This window comes from Silurus meridionalis, chromosome 19 (genome assembly GCF_014805685.1).
Source record: "Silurus meridionalis isolate SWU-2019-XX chromosome 19, ASM1480568v1, whole genome shotgun sequence".
In the NCBI taxonomy this organism is placed as follows: Eukaryota; Metazoa; Chordata; class Actinopteri; order Siluriformes; family Siluridae; genus Silurus; species Silurus meridionalis.
In genome coordinates this window covers 6,501,918-6,519,620 of record NC_060902.1, presented here as the reverse complement: position 1 = coordinate 6,519,620, position 17,703 = coordinate 6,501,918, and the positions used below count along the sequence as shown (strand labels likewise).

The 17,703-nt window shown below is 34.2% G+C and overlaps 1 protein-coding gene across 1 annotated transcript in view; it reads left to right on the top strand.

Moving 5' to 3' along the window:
* stab1 (stabilin 1) overlaps positions 1 to 17,292 on the top strand; it is an 85,293-nt gene extending 68,001 nt beyond the window's left edge. Inside the window, exons 61-69 of the mRNA XM_046874903.1 lie at positions 3,741 to 3,874; positions 5,919 to 6,081; positions 6,252 to 6,358; positions 7,056 to 7,175; positions 9,450 to 9,599; positions 12,175 to 12,282; positions 12,499 to 12,651; positions 14,860 to 14,967; positions 15,089 to 17,292. Coding sequence (XP_046730859.1) covers positions 3,741 to 3,874; positions 5,919 to 6,081; positions 6,252 to 6,358; positions 7,056 to 7,175; positions 9,450 to 9,599; positions 12,175 to 12,282; positions 12,499 to 12,651; positions 14,860 to 14,967; positions 15,089 to 15,151 — 1,106 coding nt within the window. The 3' untranslated portion in view covers positions 15,152 to 17,292. The remainder of the gene's footprint in view (positions 1 to 3,740; positions 3,875 to 5,918; positions 6,082 to 6,251; positions 6,359 to 7,055; positions 7,176 to 9,449; positions 9,600 to 12,174; positions 12,283 to 12,498; positions 12,652 to 14,859; positions 14,968 to 15,088) is intronic.
* Positions 17,293 to 17,703: the final 411 nt, after the last annotated feature.

Below are 17,703 nucleotides of genomic sequence, written 5' to 3'. Positions count from 1 at the left end.
AATTTTTCTTTCTTTGTTTTCTGCTTTGACCTTTGAATATTTCTTTATTTCTGGACTATTTTATATATTTATACGGCCTGTGGTCGTATCCGGCCACTAATGGCACATCTATTCTTACTGCTCATTATTGTGTGCAGAGCTTTAACCTAGCGTAACCACAGGAATGAATAGAGCCCGATGATCACATTTTATTGGTGTAATCTACTCCTAGATAGATGATTATCAATCAGCCTGGGTTCTAATTATGTAGTGTCTATCATTAGTATTTCAGGGCAGCAAGAGCAGATTGACTTTACTAAGTGATATTTCACATAACCATTCAGCAATATCGCTGGATTTTGAACTGTGTGGGAGCATTCCATAATGTTAATAAAATCAAGTAGATAGTTTCATCAGGTTCACAGTTCAGATTTCATAAATTAATTACTATTTTATTCTATTTTTTACTAATGTGTTGAGTTTATTATGTAAACTCCATGAATTGTGAATATTGTATTTAATTAAAAAATATATATATATTTAATTTAATAAGCAGAGTTTTTTTATTTAAGCTAAGTCTGCTCCATTAGAAATCAAAGAGTGTGTATGTGTGTGCATGTTCACTAACAATCTTTACCACTGTTTCCTCTTTAGGAGGGCAAATCCATGTTCAATTGAGTAAGGTCTGGGGATTGATTTGACCAGTCCTCTTAATTAGATTAGATAAGCTCCTTTATACATTTCCAGAAAATCTTTGTAGACTTCTTAATTGATTCATTTTTTTTATATTTTATTTTTAATTCCTTTATATTTCTGCAAATAAAGTATTATACCTGTGTCCTATGAAGGCTTTGATGATGGCACTGTTGTTTTGGGGCTTTTCTCAGTTTTCCAATGTCTTGCTCATCAAGTTCTGTAATTTTCTGTGACCTGTTTGATGTCTGATTGTCAGTACACTAGCAGTTTCTTCTTTTTCAGGATATGCCAAATTGCTGTATTGGTTATGCTCAAAGCTTGTGCAATGATTCTGATTGATTTTCCTTTTTTCTCAGCTTTTAAATGGTGGGCTTTTTTCTCAGATAGCTATCGGGTCTTTCTGCTGCTTTATCCTGTTGGTTTAATAACAAACGCTGTCTGTACAGACAATACTCAGGACTTAAACCAATAGTAAACATTCAAAGCTATTTATTATTTACATCTATCAATTAGCAGAAAACCTAAGCAGAAAACCACAAGTTATATTGTGGTGTGAAACAATTGCTCTTATTATCCTCCCCCTTTACTTTCTTTTATACTAGGTGCTTGCTTATATAAAGTAAAATACATACAGTGTACTCTAAAAGTCTAAGACAACCAGGATTAATGATTATGTTTGGCACATTTCTTGTATTTTATTTAACACACTGGTTTTCAGTGAAAAGTAGATTCTTAAGATATTTCCATGAAATATTTCCATTTGTTTATTCTCTTTTTTGCTTTGAAGACAATACTTACTCAAGTTGACTCAAACTCAGGACAGAAAGTTTTGTGCCAAAATATTGTGCCCCTGGCCCAGCTAAAGAAAAACATCCCCAAAGCATAATGCTACCCCCACCATGCCTCACTGTCAGTAAGATTTTCCTTGGATGATGCTCTGTATTGTCTTTGTGCCAAACATACCTATTATAACTATGACCAAAATGTTCAACCGTTGTTTTATTAGACCAGAACACATTTTCACACATGCATACTTGCATACACATGTAAGAATACACATGCAAGGAGTGACCAGCACTTAGCATAAATTCCTGTAGTTCCTTTAGTCTTGCTTTTGGCCTCTTGATAGCCTCCTTGATAGGTTTTCTCCCTATTCTTTTATCAACTTTTGCAATGTCTCTGTGGTGCCAAATTTTCTCCACTAATTGATGATGGTTTTGATAATGTTTTATGGTACATTCAGTGGCTTTGATATTCTTTTATATCTGATTGGTACCTTTCAACAAGACTCACAGTTTCTTTGGCAACTCTTTGTGGCCCATGGCTCTTAGGAAAACTCAACCCTAGATATTAGGCAAATACTACAGCAACAGCTTACTTTTATTATTTCTGAATTTTTGTTTGTTGGAAGATAACAAAGATGTAGCAAGTCTGATGATTGTATTGTTGTTATTTCTGTTTTTACATTTTAAAAATATGCAGTTTCATAAGGAAGTGTAGACTTTTTATATCCATTGTACAGTATCTCACTAAAGTATATATTATCAAGGGACAATACCAAAGAATTGAAACTTGGATATAATTTATAGTCAATGTGCTGCTTGTATAGCAGTACAGATTTACTGTCCTCTAAAAAAGAACTCAGCCATTATTTTCTAACTAGCTGGCAACACATGAGTACACCCTAAGTGATAACAGCTGTACATTGTTTAAACATGCAAAGCCAAATTTCCTATTTATCATGTTCATGTTTTTGTCTGCTTGACAGGACCATACAAATGTGTGTATCTTGTGTAAAGCAGTTAAAAGTTGGTGCTTTGAGTACAATTCACCACTAGATGTTCAGCATGACACCTTATTGCAAATAAGGATTTGAGAATTAGTATTCTTGCTCTCCAAAAAGATGGTCTAGGCTATTAAAAGATCGATTACACCCTGAAAGTAGGAATCACAAGGGTTGATCAAAGAAGTTGAATTCTTATGCTGTGCCTCAGGTGCAGAAGCTGGCTTAAAAAAAACAGATGCATAAGTGCTGCCAGCATTGCTTTAGAGTTTTCAGGAGCGGAAGGTCCGCTTGTAAGTGATCAGACCATATGGCGCACACTGCAACAAAGTCGGTTTGCATGGCTGTCATCCCAGAACGAAGCCACTTCTGAAGCTGGCTCACAAGAAAGCCCTCAAACAGTTTGCTGAAGAACCTGTCCAAGTGCATGAATTACTAAAACCATGTCCTGTGGTCTGAGGAGACTAAGATAAATTGACTTAGATGGTGTCCAGCAAGTGTGGCAATGCCTTGGTGAGGAGTACCAAGTACCAACATTATGTCTTGCCTACAGTCAAGCATGGTGGTGGTAGAATCATGGTCTGGGGCTGAACGGCAGTTTTCCAACATGAAAACGACTCCAAACACACCGCCAAGAATGCTTTGCTAAGTGTAAAGGTGATGAAGTGGCCAAGTATGTCTTCAGACCTGAACCCTATTAAGCGACTGTGGGGCATCCTCAAGTGGACGTGAAGTGCCATGTGTCTAACATCCATCAGCTCTGTGATGTCATTAAGGAAGCGTGGAAGAGGATCCAAGCAACAACCTGTGCAGCTCTGATGAATTTCATGCACAGGAGGATTAAAGGCAGTGCTGACAACAATGATAACAATGGTGCTCACAAAAAAATAAAAAATTCACACTTTGGACAGTTTTGACAAATTCACTTAAGATGTATTCACTTTTGTTGCCAGATATTTTGAGAATATGGCTGAATGTTGAGTTATTTTTAAAGGACAGTAAATCTGTACTGTTATACAAGCTGCACACTGACTACTCTAAAATATATAAGTTTCATTTCATTTATTACAATTAGTATTGTCCCTTGAGATGAATATAATGAAATGGTTGCTGAAATGTGAAGTATGTATTCACTCTTGTGAGAAACTGTATCAATAACTCTTTAAACAAGTAAATAATGGTGATTAAAACATTTCTATAATTGGCTGTTTAGTCAATGAATGTTTATCATTTTAACACATCATTAAGTTTTAATTATATGTAATGAGAATATGTTATTCAGCCAAAACAGCAGGTGTCTTCCACCTGAGATCACCAGCTGGGAAGTATATGATGAACTACACAACAGCAGAGGCAGCCTGCAAAGCTGAAGGAGCCACACTCGCTACTTTGGCCCAGCTTTCTGATGCCCAACAGGTAAAAATAAATTACTCAAATTCCTGGCACCAAACATATGTTGGTTGGAGGTTGGATTCATGTGAAGGATACAAGTACATTCTTTATTTGAATAATATACCTGTGGATATATTTAGCATTAGTCTGACATTTTCTAACAATTAAGTGGTTACTTTATATTATTTCACATAGTGTGATTTTGCACCAAAAGGCAAAAAAAAAGTGTCTGTGAATTATCCTGAAAATTTGTTCAGTGTTAATTTGAACATTTTACCATTACAATTAGGCATACGCAGTGATTTAAGGGAATTAATGATTTAGTGAAGTGTAACTGGAGCCCTTGCAAGGCTTTAACTAGCATTCTAAATCAAAATATGTCTCCTTTGTATTTAGTCAATCCTGGACAGCAAGGTCACATAATCTAGCCTATCTCTCTGTGCTGTCACTCAGGCACCTGAGGCCTTCAAGATCAGTAGAGCCCATTCTCATTAAAAAAACACCGTAGCCATGGCAACCTACTCTTGTCAGGCTGAATAAAGACCTGCTAACCTTCTTACATAAAACCTATATATGTGTTGTTGAGGAAATCTGTCAGAATTTATTTACATTATCGCACACATCTCATTTCATCTTAGACATGACATACTTCCTTGTTTGATTGTTGATTTTTTAATATAAAATAAGCCAAAAAAAAGGAAAACCTGCTTAAGCAATTGTTTCTACCACTAATTAGTAAAATGGATGGAGTTGTTAACTGGCAAAAGTTAGAACTGAGGTTGAAAATCAAGTTCAAAAATTTACATTTGTGTCCAGTTAGTTATCAATGTTGAGATACATGCTGTAAATGTATTTTCTTATACAACCGCAATTCTGATGAAGTTGGGACGAAGTATAATGTAGATAAAAACAAAATGCAATTATTAACCCATATTTTTTCATAATATCAAATGTTTAATATGAGGAAATACACTATTTTAAGGGAAAAATTAAAATTAATTTTTAATTAGAATTTTTTTAAGTGCTTGACAGTCCTGGGGCTTCTTTGTTGTATTTTTTTTTTTTGCTCCATGATACTCCAAAGGTTTTTAATTGTTGAAAGGTCAGCAACTGAACTCCTCTACTAGGAAGCCATGCTGTTATAATAAATGCAGTCTGCAGTTTAGCGTTATCTTGCTGAAATAATCAATCAATCAATAATCAATAATGAAACCTTCAATCTCACAGTTAAATCTTTGTTTGGATGCTATGAAATGAGGATGATGCATTTTTTGGTTATATAGGGGTGCTCAATGTCTGATTTAACATTGAACCTGTTTTCTCCCAATAAGTTAATATGCGTTCTATTATGATAGTTATAAATAAAAATGGGAAAAAAAAGAAGCTTTTAATAATTATATTTTTAATGTGGTTAATGTGATTAATGGTTCCATAATTCATGACCAACACAGGAGCATCTTGCCAGCAGGGATTATATTTTATAATATCTGGGTTATTCTGTAAAGGTATGTTTTGCTCTAATTAAATTCTGTAAATGAAGTTTTTATTTTTTTTCATCGCATCAATGTTGCACTTGCCCAGGCAGTTTAGCCAATTTAATTTGATTTGCAAATCCTCTCTGCAGTGTGGCCTTTCTGTACATTTTTTAGGTTTATTGATCAAAATTATTTTTTTTATATTTTCTTCTATTAATCTGTACATCGTAGCTTTAAAATTTTATGAGGAATCGTATCACAACTACCTGGTGTCATCGTCCAGCCAAAACAACCACCACCACCACCCCAACCTGTCAGGAAACCACCGGCCACGCCCCCCTCAGCACTTAGCACACTTGCAGCGCCTCGCCTTGATACTAATCACTTTCACCCTTTTTAATCTATTTAGACAATGTAAATTCTTACATTGGATTAAGTACAATTCTTAATCGGGGACACCCCTAGTTTGTGTATGTACACATATGTTTAGACAATGGTTGTATAAAAATCTGTCGTGTTAAATTTCACTTAAAAAATCTTTGTTTTTACTTATAATCTGATGTGCTACCGATTCCATCTTGTTCATCAACTAGATGGGAATGCACTTATGTGTTGCCGGATGGTTCGATGGAAAAAATGTGGGTTATCCAATCCGCTTTCCATCTGCAAAATGTGGTGACAATCATGTGGGCATAGTCAAGTACAAGGATCCTGAAGAAAAAAGTCTTTATGATGCTTACTGCTACAGCATTAGAGGTACTGCTAAAACATATGGAATAAATATTATAAATGGAATATGGAAGTAATAAAGTTTAAAGTTCACCTATACTCAATAAAATGATTTCATCCACTAATAATATAATAATTTATGAATATTGGAAAAATCTGAAATACTCTTATTTACTCTTGTTACTCTTGTTTTCCAGAGGTAACATGTGAATGTGGGCCTGGATATGTTGGCGATGGAGAATTCTGTAATGGCAATCTTGCCTCAGTCATCGCTACCCATTCAAACCTCTCTATATTTTACTCTGTAAGAGTTCATTTCTGTTTATTTATATATATATATATATATATATATATATATATATATATATATATATATATATATATATATATATATATAATAAATCTGTCATCACTTTCAAGTACAGTGGATATAAAAGGTCTACACAGAACTGTTAAAACTTTGTGTTCTTTTGACAAAGCAAGAAATAAAAAAAATAATAAAAAATTATGCCATTATTTTTCTCATTCAATATACCAAACAACAGAATGAAGTGAAAAACATTTGGGGAAAAAAAGGAAAAAACAATGAAAAAACAATAATCTAGTTGCATACATGTAAGCACCCTTTTATAATATGGCATGTGACAAAAAAATAATTCAAACTCATATTTGAAAGTAATTATGATATACATATAATCAATCTACCACAAAATACAGATCTGTTTTGGTAAGATTTTTTTGACACCTTGGATTTATCTGACTGGTCCATGTGGGGAATTTGGTGCCTACTTACCCAAAAGATCTGTATTGGTTTAATAGCTGTGCACACCTTACACAATCAGGTTATTTATGTATTTGATCATTTTAACCCTAAAATATTTCTGTTTTTGTTTGTATTTCCCCATTAGATTACCTAACGTAAACTTTTGATATCCACTGTACAGTGACATGGTTTTTTCAAATGCTTTTTTAATTGTTTTTATTTCTAATCCTTTTATTAGCTGTTAGTAAAGTATGCAGAGATTGCTGTGGAGGGGAAAAAGCTCTTGGATTTCCTGTCAAGCAGTTCAACAAACACAACACTTTTTGTGCCATACAATGCAGGATTTTCTGGCAATAAGGTCAGCAGACTTTTAACAAACAAAATTATTTTCTGTAAAAACATGGCAACTTTTTTGTAATAACTAAAGGTGAAGTTATGAAGGTATCTGTGTTGGAAAGAGACCATACACCTTTATAAATTTTATACATTTATTTTATGAAACTTTAAAAATAAATTTAGCAAGCTTTCTCCTATGTCTGGTGTAGGACTGAAACAGCATTTTATATACAAAGGGAGAACAGTGTGGCCAAAGGTCTCACTCAGAGCAGGTTTTGTAAGAAATTGAGTAGACATAAAAGTCACTAGTCAGTTAACTATTTTAAATAAGAGTATGACTATTTTACTGGAAATACACTTTAAAGCTATCATATACTGTGGGTATTTTGTTAATAAGAATGAAAATATGTTTAGTTAATGGTTTATGAGCCTATATGTTTGCATGCAGATGGATGTGATCTAAAACAGCATCAAACTTTAAGCTTGAATATACTATATCAGCAAAAGTATGTGAAAACCGCAAACATCAAACATTACTCAAACTAAGAGGGTAACTCTTGACGATGGCCCTGGGCACAAGTTGAGCTCTATAACAACATAGTTTGCCAAGGTTGGTGTAGATGAACTCAAGTGGGGAACAACATGAACTGACCTCAACCCCACTGAATACATTTTTGGATGAATTGGAATGCACTGCATGCCTGGGCTTCTCACCCAACACCAATATCTGACATCACTAATGCTCTAGTGGCTGAATGGGCAAATCCTTACATCTATGTTTTAAAATATAGCATACACCATTCATAGTAGAGTGGATGCTGTTATTGCAGCAAAGGGGGACAAATTCTTGAATAGGTTGTTCAATAAGCATATATGATTTTGATAGTTATGTATCAACATACTTTTGTCTATGTAGTACAGGCTATCCAAATATGCATAATATTTGAAAATAATTGGACAAAGTTAGCGTTATTTTAGCTGTCTACCACAGTTTAATCAAAACTTCTAAAACACAAAGCCTCATAAACAAAGCCAGATTACAGTTTGCCATAAACATTGAATATAGCCCATACATGTAAAAAGTGTTACACCACTGAATTAATTTGAAAGTAATTAACTTAAAATGAATGCTGAAAGTCTATATTTAGATTTATATTCACCATATCAACTTCAAAATGCTGTGGTAGGCAGCTACTATAACTTTATTTATTAAAAAGCAGACATTATGAGCTCGCACGCTTTTACTAAATCACATATAAATTCTCATTATTATTTGGAACAAGCCAAAAATGCAACAGGCTAAACATTTTCAGTTGAATTAATTTCCTATGCTACTACATTGGAAAAAACATCAAGCCCCTTCCAAGAAATTCAATTTGCAACAATAATATCAACTAATTGGTCTATTCAACTCACCAGCATTCAGTGTTTCAGTGTTTTTTAATGTTCATGCACTGTGTGCTTCCATTTTCCTGTGCTGTCACAAATGTTTTAGGTATTATTATGTTTAGGAATATGGTTTTACCCCTTATTTACAACACCACTCAGTTTGTCTATTGACCATGAATTTGTGTTTACTCAAACCTTGCATTACATTTATCCTGGCTTCTTTTAATTTATGTACAAAATTAGCAGGAATGAAATGGACGCCTATGCACTCTTATACCACATCCACACACCGTGCTTTTGTACCGTTGGTTATTAAGGAAACGATTTTTGCATCTCGGTTTCAAACACAGATTTGAATTGGGTTTTAAAAATTGGACCAAACTGGCATGTCTAATGTCTGCTCTTTGTATCCAATAACATTATAAGACACATATTTCAGATTGCTTTAGCTACTACTTATACATTACCTCATGTAAACACATGTAACATACAAAAACAAAACAGGCGATATCTAATGTAAGTCAATTTAAGACTTTGATAGTTCACGTTTTTTTTTCTCTTAGAATTCTTTGAAACAATTTAATTGTCAGGCAGAAACACTATGTACATAAAAATGTCTCAATGCTACGCATTACATTCTGCCCATTTACATATCAAGCACTGGCCTGTCTCTATTCAAATACTCTCGAGACTGGATTATTTAAATATAGTCCATGAGTGCCAAAGCTGATAAGTAGTAGTTGTCAGTGATCAGAGTGAGAGTGTTGGGTTCATGCTGTAAGAGGTAGATAAAGTACATGAATATTTTTTATTACAATAAACTTGTCACAATGCCATGATTTTTATAATAATTATTTTCATCCCAAACCTAATGATGTATATGGTTTTTACTTTACAATATTTTCAGACTTTGTCATTCAGAGATATGGAATATCATGTATCCTTAAACAACACCCTACATTATTTTGACGATCTGAAACATAACACAGCAATCCCATCTCGGCTGGGTTATGATCTTAAAGTTATAATAGTAACCAACAATGAAACACAAACTGAGGTAAGTGCAAATTTATTGTTCTTTGTGTGGTTTGAAAAAAATCTTTAAAACAGACAGTAATGACTAGAAATAATATTACCCAACTTGTATGTATGCACTTGCTTTTCTGTTATTAAGACACACATTACTACATTACTTTACTTTTGTTGTGTTTGGTGCCCAGGTATATTCTGAATTCCCTAAAGACAAAATGCATGTAATTTTGGTAGTTTTGTAAATTAATGCTGGTCAGGAAAATATAGTTTCACCAAAGTTTGAGAAGCTCCTACTGAGGTGCTCCAAGTGCTTTGTAAAAAAACCTTTTAAATCCAGTTCCTGTAATTATGCTTTTTATCCTTTTAGTGTTTATTGCCTGTTAATGGAATCCATTTAGATTTACACTACTGATCAGCATATACTGCTAGCCTACAAAGTCTGATTAAAAAAAATAGTTAATGCACTATATGCTTAGCAATAAAGCAAAAAGTATGGAAAGAAGAAAAGTAATAATCGTCTTCTGCCATTTTATCAACACAGAGTGCCTATAGGTTCATAAAATCTAGAACATAGATATATCATCTCCATATTAGCAGTAAAATGAGTCATACTAAAGCCCTTTGTGAAAATTAAATGTTGTAATGTCACAGGATGCCACCTTCTCCACAAGTCAGTTAGTGGTATTTTTCTCCTCTGCTAACTCTGATCAACAATAAGTTCTGTTCTTTTGAAATTGAAGCATCCAAGTGCAACAAAGCAGTAAACCAACAAACTCACAGAGGGGCTGCCATGTGCTGAACCATGTAGTGCAGTACTATCCTCCTCTGTTGCATCACTTATCACAAAGCTCCAACTGCCTCTAGTAGCAACCTGCTAGCAGCTACATAAAATGTTTTTCTATAGCTAAAAAAAAGATGACAATGTGCAATGCCAAGCATCGGCTGAAGTGGTGTAAAGGAAGTGTGTTCTCTGTATTGATAAATCACGCCACACTATTTGGTAGATGATTTGATAGTTTGATAGATAATTCTTAGTTTGGCAGATGCTAAAAACACTACCTGCTGGAATGCAGAGTGCCAACAGCAAAGTTTGGTTGAAAATGAATAATGCTGTTTTTCAGAGTTTGGCAATTGGATCCTCTGTTACCACCACAGAATACAAATACAGTTTAAACTTGTATATGCATACTACATTGTGGCTATTGTTGGGGAAGGTACTGTGCACCCCTGTGAAAAAAGCTACATCGATAAAGACATTGAGAGCCGATGTGCTAAACTATTATCATTCATACTTAGAAGAACGAGACTTATTTGATTCAACATTTTGGTCAGTGCATAATCCTGCATGTATTTTGTAGTTTTGATGATTTAATAATAAAGAAGTTGCCAGTTGACTTTAGCATAAAGTGAAACCCAGAGAAGACTGCACTCAGACAGGGCACAAGTCATACACAAGTCTGATACTTAAAGTAAAAAACAGATGGACTTTGTTGAAATACCAGGACTTACCAGGCTGTTTCTCAGTACTAAGAATGTAAGGAATTTGAAAGGAATGCTTTATCAGTATTCTCTTGTAGGAATGCTCACCCAGGATCACAAGCGAAAAAAGATATGTGGTCATTTCAAACATACCGTTCATTTACATTTAGTGCTAACAACATCAAGTTAAGCAGAAGTTACCATGGAAACCTCCTAGTGAAGAAAGCCAAAATGTGCATTTAAATTAGGCACTGCAGGTTTCAAATGAACAATTACTCAATGACTGTATAATACTGCTCTTTTATTCCAGAATATTATTTTAACATATGTATTATTCATTCGTTTATTTATCCATAGTAGCTGCTTTGTCTTGGTCAGGGTCACAGTGTATTGCAAGAAATCATGCAGATACAGGCCAGAAGCTTCAGTAAAATGTAAAATATTGGTGTGATCTCCAAGTATGACTTTGATAATGAAATGGGTGTTGGTGCCAGATGGGCAGATGGTTTAAGTATTTGAGAAACTGCTAATCTCTTGGGATTAAAATGGTCTCTAGAGTTTGCACAGAATGATGCAAAAAAACAAACAACATTGAGCAACAGTTCTATGGGTGAAAATGTCTCTCATTAGAGGTCACAGTCTTGGAGAGTTACATCATCAACGCACAAGCTGATGTAGCTGGTCAATGATGATGTGTACTCCTCCAAGTTGATGGAATCGCCGTTGGTTGCAGCCTCTCTAAACATGTCCCAGTCAAAACAGTCCTGCTGGCCAGGTTTTCACCTGTTTCAGAGCCGGGTTAGAGCAACTGACGAGCAGTCTATACGCTGGAATTAGCATAACACAGATGTGGTCTGGGGGGCGGGGCTCCACATCTCTGTATTGCTAATTTCAGTATACAGACCACTCGTCACTTGTAACTGCATAAATGAGCAGGTGTACAGGATTTCTAATTTAATTAATTTCGAATGATTTTCTTTGTCCTACAAGATTCTTCAGGGACCCATGCACATTGCTCATTGCAAAAAAAAATAGAGTTAGGATTAAGGATGAAACTACCAACATGCACAATGCATACTCTTTATGGTTATGGTTAATTAAATTTTTTTTTCCCCCAACAGGATTCTCTACCAGTAAAATTGGTAAATGAACGGAAAATATTAGTTTGGGATATTGCAGCTACTAACGGACTGATCCAAATCATTGAGGGACCTCTAAAAGCACCTACTGTGAGTGTTCAGTTAGTTTCTTTTAAAACTTCTTTTCCACATTTTCCTTGAACATATATTACAATACAGCTATTAATTATACAGGAATCTGTATAATTAATAGCTGTAATGTAATATATGTTCAATATATCAATATCAATATATTATATACATTGTATACATACATACAAATGGTAATGTGATATTTATTTAATTGAGCTCAATTTATTTTTTCAGCAGGTGCCACCTTCAGCTCCTTCCCACCAAAAGTCCAGCTCATCTACAATGACTGCCATTTTGATTGTTATTTTCATTGGAGGTGTTATTGCAGGTGTGGCATTTTGTTTCCAGAAACATAAGAACAATGCCTTTCGCTTCCAGTACTTTAAGGCAAGTTTCCAATTTTTCAATAAAGTACATTTCAAATATTAAAAAAAATAAACTATGATGTAGTTTCCAGGGAAGACAAAAGGAATTATTGAATGAGTGTTTGTTGCATACAAGTTTTAGGTTCATGAATATTGTTTAAATCTGTGTGTGTGTATATATATATATATATATATATATATATATATATATATATATATATATATATATATATATATATATAAAACATGATCAAGGATGCAGGTTAATTTATAACTACTGTACTTTGAACCATGCTTAAGTAGAAACCAAATACTTGGAAGTTTCTACCACGTACTGGAGGTTCTATACATGCTTTAATAAATGTGATTTCTGGTGTTCACACAATCATTTTGTGTGTTAAGTAGCAGAATTATATATTTATAGGCCAGGGATATCCAGTCTTTTCAGGAAAGAGTCGGTGTCAGTGCAAGTTTTCATTCCAAATAAACTGAAGCCTTGGTAAAAAGGTGGAGCTCTTGCTTGACTGGAATAAAAACCTGCACCCACACTAGCCTTTTGGGGGTACTACTGGAAAACACAGGGATATGCATTATGCACATGGACTACACTTAAATCACTTAAAAGCATTTAGACTGTCTGACATGCCTGTTTACCAGATCGTATACAATATATGGTACCTCTACAAGTCACATTTTACATCTAAATCTCCATCCTATCATTTTAAACTAGTGAAATACAGTTATTACAAAAGACATGAACATTTATTTTATAAGCTAGATGAACACTGCAGAGTACAGGTTCATTGTTGTTCTGAACATTGCTTGAAGTCAGCTGACACTTAAAATCAGATTAAAATTCACCAGTCTAAATACATTACATAGTCTATATTTTGCATAGAATAACTGGAACTAAAATAAGGAACAGCACTTAAGCTCTTTAGTGTTCCATTCGAAAGTTTAGAATATAAGTGCCATCATTTATATTACAGCTTTATATTTTAAGTAGGATTGCCTATCAATTCAAATATTTAATTGTGATTAATCGCTTGATTGTCACAAGTTAACTAGTGATTATTCACAACTTAATCACACATTTTTATCTGTTTTAATTGTACCTTTAATGTAAATGTAATTCTTTTTTTTAATACTCTAATGAACATGGTCATGGACAAATATTGATATAAAGCATTGAGATAAAATATTGTTGTAAAGGTTTTAAAGTAATTAAGGTGTTTTAAATCAGTGGTCCCCAACCCCGGGACGCAGACCGGCACCGGTCCGTGGGTCAGTTGGTACCAGGCGGCACAGAAAAAATACATAACATTATTTCCGTTTTATTTATTATCTGATTCTGGACAGTTTTATTTTGGAAAATTACCAGATTCTCTCCTCCACATCTGTCTATGACTCACTCTTGATGCATGTCATGATGCCTCGGTCACATGTCTTACCTCCATAACCTTCTTAAAGGGGCTGCTCCGGCCTCTAACACATAATACATTACCGCTAAACTCAAACCCCCAAGCGAGCAAAATGAACAAAAAACAACACAGTGGATTCACGTTTATTATTATATTTAGAAAATACCAGTTTTTATGCCGCTCGTATCATTTTATTTTGTTGTATTTATCCGTAACACCTTAAAGGCCGGTCCCTGAAAATATTGTCCGACAGTAATCTGGTCCGTGGTGCAAAAAAGGTTGGGGACCACTGTTTTAAATTACATAAATCATTAGGACATCACACAGAACTTTTGCTATGTTTCTACACGGACTATTTTAATTGACGGATGTGTGCACCATGGCCAATTTAGGTGATTGATTTGAGTTATTCTTTTTTTTTATTGTTGTCTTTAATTTTTTTTTATATCTGAGTAAAAAAAGGAACATCGTGAATAAATGTGTTTTGCATTGAAGGTTTTTATGAATTTACCTCATTTATATATATATATATATATATATATATATATATATATATATATATATATATATATATATAATTTTTTTTTTAATTAATAAAACAACAAACAGAAATGTGTGCTGCATTAATCGCGCATTAATAAAATTTGTGCTGTTAAAATGAATTTGCGTAAATTCTTTATTAACGCATTCATTTTGACAGCGCTAATTTTGAGTCAATGACAAGGTTATATTTTTGGTGGTCAAGGTGGTCAGAAGTAGAACTCGATTGATTGGACCTCAACTGATTATTGTTCACTTGTTATTAACAGAACGATGATGAAGACGGTACCTCCCCTACGGCCAGTGGCAATAATGATATTGTGTCCATCCAGAACCCTCTATACAGTGGCTACAGGGCATTTGCTGAGCCATTTGGGGTATCTGCACACATCTTTTCTTTGCTTTGGCTATTTTTACATTCTAATATGACACCTGACTTTTTATAAAACATGAAGTTGATTACTCTTAACACAAGTCTGCATTTTTTCTTTGTTTTAGGAAGGAGAACAATGTGAATCATCGGCTTCAGTTGCAGGAAACACACCAACCCTCCAGGAATAGCACTGTGAAGTTTCATTCTTTAAAATCAATGTTTTATTCAAAATTCACTTCTTGCTATCCTTAATGTTTCCTCTTCCTCTTCATTGGTTAAAGCATCAGTCAGCAAAAACTTTCAGATTATAAATTGCATTTATTGCATAGACTTGCTTATTAACCAACTTACATATATGGGAGAATACAATCCAAAAACAGAGCTGAGTAGTTAAGGGTCCAACATCGTTTCTCAGTCAGCCATTTTCCATTGTCAGTTCTCAGCCAGTTCTTATTTCTCATTGGTTTGAATCCAGAACAAAAATGCTGCAAATTCCTAATCAGTGACACAGCTTATGGCCTTATTTTATTGCCATAGAAAACAACTTGTGTAACTTATTTAAATAATTGCTAATAACATAAATGGTCATTTAAATGTTAGTGACTGTAATGAAACAACTTAAATTGCAACAATTTCACATTATAACAAAGTCTTATCTGCCAATTTTGTCAACAGTGATGTCTCTGTGATGTTGCCATTGGGAATGTGGCTCACATATACACTGATCAGGCATAACATTATGACCTGCCTAATATTATGTTGGTTCCCATTTTTGCTGCCAAAACAGTCCTGACCTTTCGAGCATTAACAGCAGTAACTTCTTTAGCAGTTTGCGCTACGGTTACCCGTCTGTTGGATCTGACCACATGGACCTGCCTTTGCTCCCCATGTGCATCAATGAGCCTCGTCCGCCCATGACCCTGTCGCTGGTTCACCACTGTTCCTTCCTTGGACCACTTTTAATAAAAACAGACCACTGCAGACTGATAACATCCCACAAGAGCTGCAGTTTTGGAGATGCTCTAACTCAGTCATCTAGCCATTACAATTGGCTAGACAAAATTGGCTAGACAAAACTTGTCAAACTTGCTCAAATCCTTACGCTTGCTCATTTTTCCTGCTTTTAACACATCAACTTTAAGAACAAAATGTTCATTTAATATCCCACCCACATACAGGTGCCATGAGGAAGAGATAATTACTGGTTTTAACTTCACTGGTCATAATGTTATAATGTTATGCCTGCTTGGCATATATGAATTTTACCTATGTGTATATATATATATTTGAACATTTGAACATTTTTTTTGCATCAGTCTGCCCAATTTAATATGAACTTTCCCAGTGTCTGCATTGATAATTTGCCATAAATACATTTGAGATTGTTACCACTGGGATACCAGTGCCAGGCCCTTTATTATTATAAGAACAAAGATTCTTTAATATAATAATGTTTCCCCAGAATGTGTTGCTAAGGTTAACTTCTGAGCTAATCCCACTGGTTTGATAGTGGTGCAGTTTTGGTTGCTCCTGATTGACAATGCTAATGACCACCATTTGGCCATGTGTTACTTCATAACACTGACAGATTGCTGTCTGGAAAACTTGGCCGATCCAAAATGTCACACTCCAGCTGTAATTTGAGAGAGTTAGCAGATTAGTTTGCCTGCTCTGTGCATTCATTAGCATGTGTTAGGGATACGGCTTTGGTCTTGACTTAAAATAAGATGTAGACAGAAATGAAAACAGACTCAGGCATACTTGGACTGCTGATGTAATTTACAGTGACATGTGACTGTAATAAAAATAATAGCTAAGTTGTTAAAGCTAGCTACAAATTCACAGGGCTTCCTGTGAACAATGGTTGGCTTTGAAACCCTTAACTCATGCCTCATTTAGAGTTTTTATGAATAAAATGTACAAATGTTTCCTAAATGTCTTTTAAGCCAAAACACATGCTATATTACACCTGGTTATTTCAGATGTCCCGATTTTCAACATTATAGCGAAACAAATAAATCATATAAAAAAATGCAAATGTAAAATCACTTAAGTTATAATTTAAGAAGATTTCAATCGAATCAGTGAAAACACTTTTTTACTTTTTAAACCTGTTTGAAACATATTTGAAAATATAAAGCTTCTCAGTGCATTATATCTGAGCTACATTCCCCTTATGTTCACTGTTCTGTGTACACCCAAAAAGTTTTATTAGTGATCTGGAAAAATAGCTGCTGTCCAGAATGAACATAAAAAGTAAGATTTCATTAATAAATAAATATCTATATCTATGGGGAGAGCAAACATGAGAATAAAAAACGAAAAATGATATCTGAAAGCGAAAGTGTTTTCTTTAGTTATTCACAATCTTTTGCAAAGAAAAACACAGAAAGTAAAGTTAGCATATTAAATGTGATATGATGAACAAACCTACATGTTGCATGTGAACTGTATTATTTTTAAAGAAAAGTCAGTTTACAATTAACCTTACTGTCTCAAGCCACTGCAATGGATTGACTGCATGACTGCAACCAAAATGCTCCAAGAAATCGTTAATGAAATATGTAAAATTAGCACATTCTGATAAGCACAATGTGATTTGCCCAATGTTGATTAAGATTTAGCTTTCATATATTGTCCTAAAAACAATGATCCATTTTATATTTACTGATACTGTTCTTGATCAAAACACCTGCAAAAATTGAGCAAACCCTTCTTGAATTTAGGCTTTATACAAAGC